Source organism: Arachis hypogaea, chromosome 18 (assembly GCF_003086295.3).
Source record: "Arachis hypogaea cultivar Tifrunner chromosome 18, arahy.Tifrunner.gnm2.J5K5, whole genome shotgun sequence".
NCBI classification, from domain to species: Eukaryota; Viridiplantae; Streptophyta; class Magnoliopsida; order Fabales; family Fabaceae; genus Arachis; species Arachis hypogaea.
This window is the reverse complement of record NC_092053.1, coordinates 14,853,327-14,860,281: the sequence shown is the minus strand read 5'-3', so window position 1 is coordinate 14,860,281 and position 6,955 is coordinate 14,853,327. Positions and strand designations below refer to the sequence as shown.

The 6,955-nt window shown below is 34.6% G+C and overlaps 1 protein-coding gene across 2 annotated transcripts; it reads right to left on the bottom strand.

Moving 5' to 3' along the window:
- Positions 1–1,122: 1,122 nt before the first annotated feature.
- On the bottom strand, positions 1,123–6,556 carry LOC112770930 (disease resistance protein RPV1). 2 transcript variants are annotated; one of them, XM_025815423.2, is made up of 5 exons: positions 5,870–6,556; positions 4,414–5,518; positions 3,488–3,769; positions 2,113–2,982; positions 1,123–2,037 (listed from the first exon to the last, which is right to left on the bottom strand). In XM_025815423.2, exons 1-5 carry the CDS (start codon positions 6,478–6,480, stop codon positions 1,375–1,377), a joined length of 3,531 nt encoding a protein of 1,176 aa, XP_025671208.1. In that variant the 5' UTR covers positions 6,481–6,556; the 3' UTR covers positions 1,123–1,374. The 2 variants fall into 2 exon arrangements, with proteins under 2 accessions (XP_025671208.1, XP_029150902.1); XM_029295069.2 differs by having other exon boundaries at positions 1,123–2,982.
- Positions 6,557–6,955: the final 399 nt, after the last annotated feature.

Sequence of the window (6,955 nt, the reverse complement as noted above, 5' to 3'; positions counted from 1 at the left end):
TTATATCTTGTTAGCTTCTATTTGTTACTAGTTGTCAGCTGATCTCTCACTTAACGTTCCACCTGAACAATTATAGACAGAAACTATTAACACAACGATAGAAGAACAAACGTGATTGATTTTAAATTTTTTAAGAATTAATTTGATCAAAAAAATCATTTGAGGATGAATTTGATGAATGGTTTATTTTTTTCGGACCAATTTGACGAATTTTAACATTATTTTCACTTTTCATATAATAGATTCATTTGGTTGTGCTATATATGCTGTCTCGTCCGTGTTTTCTTCTTGTTTTAATTTTTACGCATCGAAAGTTAATGTCAAATATAGTAATTATCGAACATCAATATTTAATATATTTATTTCATTTATCCACAAACCACAATCATATATTCATATTAATATACTTTGTAAGCTATATAACGATTTTTTTTAAAACAAACATTTCTTTAATGTAAGTAATCTGGATTCAATAAACTAATTAAAGTTGCATGAATAGCAGTCACAAACCAACGCCTTGCCACCTGGATTTTTTTAGTAATAATGTAGGCCCCGATGTTGTCTACAGCAATAACTTTGATCTCTCAAGGAGGGTCATTCCAGAATTGTAATCTTTGATGAAGAGTTGCGTCCATTTTTGCCATTAAATCAGCACTTCTATTAGCTTCCTGGTAGATATCTAAAACTTCCAGTCTCCAAGACTTTCTTTTCCAGTAAAGTAATATATCTGCTTGATGGGTGAATTAGAGTGGTTTTTAAACTCGTTTCTTTTTCTAAGGATTGCGACAACAGCCAGAGAATCACACTCCAGTTAACTTGGAATTCCATAAATACAAGAACCAGATTACATCAGATCAGAGGCATCATGTCCACTCAAGTTAAAATTTCTTTTGGATCGGTAAAATTCGGACACACAACAAAGATTGTATCTACGCAAGAGTGTTTAAATGGGATCATTTCCAATGGCTGTGATATAATGTAAATGGAGTAATAAGGGTTGATGAAGTGATGAACAAATGAAGTAATTGTTGTAAATGGGCTGACAACATATTCATTTGCAGATTTGCTACTGTAGTTAGAGGGTTGAGCTTAATGAGGACATTGGTTGCATTGGGGGAACTATTCAACAAACAATGTGTATGCAGTGTATATATATCAAAATGTTACAATACATTATAGACATCTATTACTTTTGCCAATACATTAGGCAGATCAAATGATGGAAGCAGCAAGCTAAGCAATCTCCAATGTCAGATCCTATTTTATCTCTCCATATGAGCAAAGCTTTGGTATAAAAAGACCAAAATTTGAATGAGAAGGAATAATTTACCTTGGGGAAGACGACGATGTATATTTTTAAGATTGCCTGTGTATCTATATAAAGCCCAAATTAGAGAGATTATCTTCTTTGGCCTTTGCTTCCATCTTCTCATTTTCTTCTTCGTCGGTAACCAACCAATTATAAGGAAGCATGATCTTGGACTCCGAGCTGCTACTTAGGTCTTCATCAACATACTCAGTCTCAATGACCAATCTGGAAGAATCAAAGATAGGACTCTGCTTTTTATTATCCACTCTTTGTAACCTCCTCTTCAGTTTCTCTATATCTTGTTTGAACACCATGCGAAACCCCCATTTGTGCAACTTCATTCCCTTGCAGGCTTTAAATCTTATACGGGCTCCTGTTTTCACAAAATGGCAATGCACCCGAGAGATGTAGATTATCCAAGCATGTGTTCCATCGATATCCCGATCGGTTTCGACTGAAGAAGGCATATCAAAATATTCTTCCGTGTGCTCACTTTCAAAAGAAAGATAAAAATGACGCAGCAGCTCAGATGAATCACAATCATTTTTAACATGCTCAAATGTAACACAAAATGAAAACCCAAGCCAGTTGTCATCTGCATCAGCATAGTCCACTACCCTTACAGTTGATCCACCTTGAAACTGATGATTGAAATACCATCCTGGAATTCCACTACTCTCATTTTCAGGAATTATGATGTCAAACCCACATCGGAAATGACAGGGTTGCTGCTTCCACATAAAACAAAGGAAACTGAGATATATTAGTGAAAAAGCGAATAGGAAAGCATGGAGAGTACTTACCTCAACAAGTCTAGCAAACCATGAAAGCGCAGCCGGCATATAGTTAAAGGTTTTTTTCATAACCTTATTGTAGGTTGTAACATACAATCCCGACCTATGGTTACGAGATGCAGATACTGTTTGAAAATACCTTCCCCCTGACGGTGCACTATCAAATGGGAGCTCAGGCAATCTTTCAAGATATGAGCAATCCGCCAAATTCAAATATGCCAGTCTGGAAAGCTTCTTGATGGTATCAGGTAAATGACTACACTGACATTCCTTCAAGTTTAATCTTTCTAAACAAGTCAACACTCCAATGGAATCAGGAATATTGTCTATAAAATGGCATGTGCCAAGGTCCAGAGATATCAAAGATTCTAGGTAAGATGAATAAATCTGTCCGAGGGGATACCTCAGTCGTAGACAGCGGCTTAAATCTAGGGTTTGAAGAGATATCAAATTGTTGACTTCTTTGGGCATAGAAATAATTATACAGCCTCTCAAACTCAAGAACTTTAACATTACAAGAGCACCAATAGATTCATGAACTGTCGATAAACTTGTACAATTTTCAAGATCGAGGTACTCAAGATTTGAAAGCCCTGTGAAATCTGGACTCTTATTAAGGTTTGTGCAGCCAGAAAGGCATAGAACTCTAAGAGAACTTAAATTACAATCATCGCCAAGATTGAGGTTTGACAAACTGCTACAGTTTTGCAAACTCAAGTATGCAAGCTGGTTAAGAAGTCCAATTGAGGGATGGATGTGGATCAGGTTTGTGCATCCTGTAAAATCTAGTCGCTTAAGTTTTGCATTCCATTCAAAATTTGGTGTCTCTATGAGATCCATTGAGTAGCTCAAGTCCACCTTTTCCAAGTGTGGGATATTCTGTGAAGGATAATATATCAATAAATGGAGGTTAGCTTGCTATAAAAGAAAAGTTTTGGATATAATTTCTACATCATGGTAAACATGTTTTACATATACATATATAAGTAAAATTAATGCCCACCGCATGAACTATTATTTACAAGAACAAATATTCTACACTATCAACCTATCATTATATCAAATTCTTTTTAAGAGTTTCTTAAACATTTTAAGCATAATAAGATCTTTTCTAGTAGATTGATTTGATTTTAATATTTATGTTTCCTATGACATCATAGAGTAAAAAAAATATCTTAAATTACAAAAAATTTCAAAACAGAGCCACATTTTTTAAACATATTTAAGAGGTACCTTTTTTTCTTTTTCTTTTTCTATTTTTTAAGAAAGAAGTTTGATTTCTTGTAGAACAATATTTTCTGAGAAAGAATTGAGATCATTATTAGTTAATCAAATTGTTTCCTTAAACCAAACACTAAAAATCAGATGAAAAAGTCATAACTACCTTGTTGCCTTCCCATAGTCGTTTAACGTTGCTATAAGGCAGGCTCAGTTCAACAAGCCTGCTGTAAGGCTGAAACGATGGTAAAGAAGGGAAAGGATAGCCATGCCAAGCAAGATACTGCAGATTAGGAGAAAGAAAATCAAGGCTTCCTAAAAAGTTTTTATGGTATAATATAAGCAATTTAAGATCCCTCAATTTTGACAATCCTCTGATCCTCAACTGACTGCACCCGGGCATCTCCTCTCTCTGATCTAAGACTATGGCTTTGACATGATTTGTTCCCTGAAAAATAACAATGGAACTTTCAGTGGATTATTAAGTTGATAATATGATGAATATCCTCCATTAGACCTCCCCTAAACACATATGGGGCGATAAGAAATAGAAAAGAGATTTCGAATAGAAGGAGGAAAGCATGTCGCTTTTGTGGCATGGATAGCAACCGATGGATTGATATTACCTGACCCACTAGACCAGTACCATATTTTCACTCATGTCCTACTTAATAAAAATTAAACACTTGTTAACTAAATTAATAATGAGTAAAATTTTGATAGAGACATGTTTAATTTTTATTGGGGGGACATGAATAAAAACACGGTAGTGGAACAGGTGATCTCAATCCACAACGGACCTATCCTACAACATCACCAACTTAATTAAGAACAGAGATTAAAGGTGCAGATGGACCAGATCCAATCGGTTTGGGTCCAGACGAAATTTAGGATCACTCTTGTGCAACCCTCACGGAGAAGAATAAGAAAAAGAGTCAGTTGTCTTACAATTGTGAGACCTAAAGTCTAACAAAAATTCTGTGGAGACTAAAATATCTTAGCAAAAATTCTTTAGAAACAAATATGGGTATTATTCTAAAAATTTCTAACGGAAATGGGAAAAACTCACAATATTAAATTTGAGAACATTACCGTCTCAGCTGACATCAGAGCATTTTCAAAATCGCTACACCGCCATAATCTGCTCCATAATGCTGGCTCTTCTGGATATCTTTCCCGAACAAGTTTCTTCCCCAATTCTTGTAACATGTCATGCATATGAATCTCTTGGTTCTTAATGGTTATGAGTGATCTCTCCTCTAGAACTGGAATTCCAATGTTAGGTTGTAGTCCGCAAGTAGCTAGAATTCGCTTTACATAATCTTCCCTGTCTCCTCTAAAAAAGCAAGCAATGTGCAAAAATATTTCTTTATCATCATTTTGCAGGTCTTCAAAACTTACTTGAAGCACATCTGTAAGTTTTTTGTCCGGATATTTCTTCAATCTTTCTAAATAAGCCCTCCATTGGGAAGCATTCCGTTTGTCCAAGAAAGAACCCACTACTTTGATTGCTAATGGAAGACCTTGAGCATATTCCAGTATGATGGGAGTTAGCTCCATACAAGTGCTGCTACTAGGACGATCACTTTTGAAGGCCTTTCTAAACAAAAGTTCTGAAGCATCTTGAGAATTCATTAAGGAAACATTGTGAATTGCATCTATTCCATAACTTTCAAGAATATGTTTATCCCTGGTGGTTATGATTATTCTGCTTCCTCTTCCAAGTAATTTAGTATTTATAGCCAATTGATCTAATTGTTCTCTTTCATCAACATTATCAAGAACTATAAGGAGCTTTCTGGAAGATAGCCTATTTCTGATTATCCCAGCTATTTCAGAAGGACTATATTTATCTAGATCTTGTTCCTCTAGAGTTCGACGAAGAATTTGTCTTTGAACGGAAATAGCACTGCCCTCTCTATAACTTTTGCTCACATTCTCGATAAAGCAATGTGCGTCAAACATATAAGAGATTTTGTCATACAAGACACTGGCAAGAGTTGTCTTTCCTATTCCACCCATTCCCCAGATTCCAAGAACTCGAACATCTTCATCCTTTGGGTTTATCTTTAGAACTTGTTCTAATTCTTTTACACATGGTTGTATCCCTACTAGATCATCAGCAAACCCGGAAAATCTATGATCCAATTCTTTTATTACCTTTTGAATGATTTTATCAATCTCTGTGAATTGTGGCCTGAAAGAAGAAAAAAAATAAAATAAAATCCCTAAATCATCACATGTACTACGGTATGTTATTCATTCAAGAATTAGACTTCAATTCTTTGATTTCAAGCGACTTAATAGTATAAAATCCAATTCTTTCCAGAAAAATCAGAACAAAATATACATGCTTTTCAAATTAATTCTTGACGGACTTCAACTCAAATCAACTCTCAACCGCTACAACAAAAAGAAATCAAGTCCCAATTAATTTTCAATTCATGATTTGGTCAATTTACTTGTTCTATGCAGTAATTGAGTTTAATTATCTAATTTACCAATGTAGTATTCAAACATCTATAATAAATTAAAGCATGATACATACTTATCTCTAACATCCCATCCTGCAGAATTGGCCAAATCCGTCATAGCTCTCTTCCAGCGTTTAACCTTGCTAAGATCCTTTTGGAACCTCTTTGTATGTGAAGCAAAAGCATCCCCGTACACCCCACTCTGCTTCCGAACATCAGAAGGATCCACATCATAGAAAACGGAGAAAACCTTCTGTCCGAACTCTTTCTTGCATTGAGCTATGGTAGCCATTTCATCGAGGCACCATGTGGAGGCAGCATAATCACGTGAGAAGACAATGATAGAAACGCGGGAATCTCTGATGGCTTGCAGAAGCTGAGAAGAGATAGATTCCCCTTTCTGAAGCCTCTCGTTGTCCTTGAAGGCAAAAACTCCTTTCCTGATGAGATTATGATAAAGATGATCGATGAAATTGTTGCGAGTGTCGGTGCCTCTGAAACTCAGAAACACATCGTGCTTGTATAACCGCCTGTTCCTGTTGGGATCCGTTGACTGATGAGTGCAACTGGAAGCTGAATCTTGCAGCTTGGAATCCATGGGAGAAGGAGATTGCAAGCAACAGAGTAGGGACTTAAACTTGGGTCTCCAAACCCGCGCCTTCTCGCTTGGATCTTTCGACCCCATTCTTTACTGCTCTTTTGTAAATTGCAAATGTTGTCAGCTCCAACTTTCCGAAGAAAAACAGTTGACAGCATAAGAGCTCGACTGGAAATTATTTGAAGGTTATGAAAAAATTTTATTTTTTTTAATTAGAATTTATTTTTATTTGAGATTTAATTCTATAATTTACAATAATTTTATTATATTAATAAAATAGAATTTAATTTTTTTATTTAAAATAATTTTTATAAGAGTTAATTTTTTTTATAATTTTGTTCTTTGACAAAATTATTTTATTAAATATTTACTTATTATTAAAATATACAAATAAAAATATTTTTTATACTTGACATATTAAATTGATTTAGTGTGAGAATTAATTTTAAAATCAGATTATTTTTTGTTTGATTTGTAAATGAAAAAAAAAAGGTGAGAATTAAAATTTTCAAACGAATTTAAGTTATTTTTTATTTGTTTCAAAATGAAAAAAAAAAAGTTT

What these genes read in the sequence shown, in the direction of transcription:
- LOC112770930 (XM_029295069.2), bottom strand. Translation starts at nt 6,480, where the DNA reads ATGGGGTCGAAAGATCCAAGCGAGAAGGCGCGGGTTTGGAGACCCAAG. An exon ending in GGATGGGATGTTAGAGATAA is followed by an intron (nt 5,519 to 5,869) that starts GTATGTATCATG and finishes TTCTTCTTTCAG; the next exon opens with GCCACAATTCACAGAGATTG. An exon ending in CTCTGATGTCAGCTGAGACG is followed by an intron (nt 3,770 to 4,413) that starts GTAATGTTCTCA and finishes GTTATTTTTCAG; the next exon opens with GGAACAAATCATGTCAAAGC.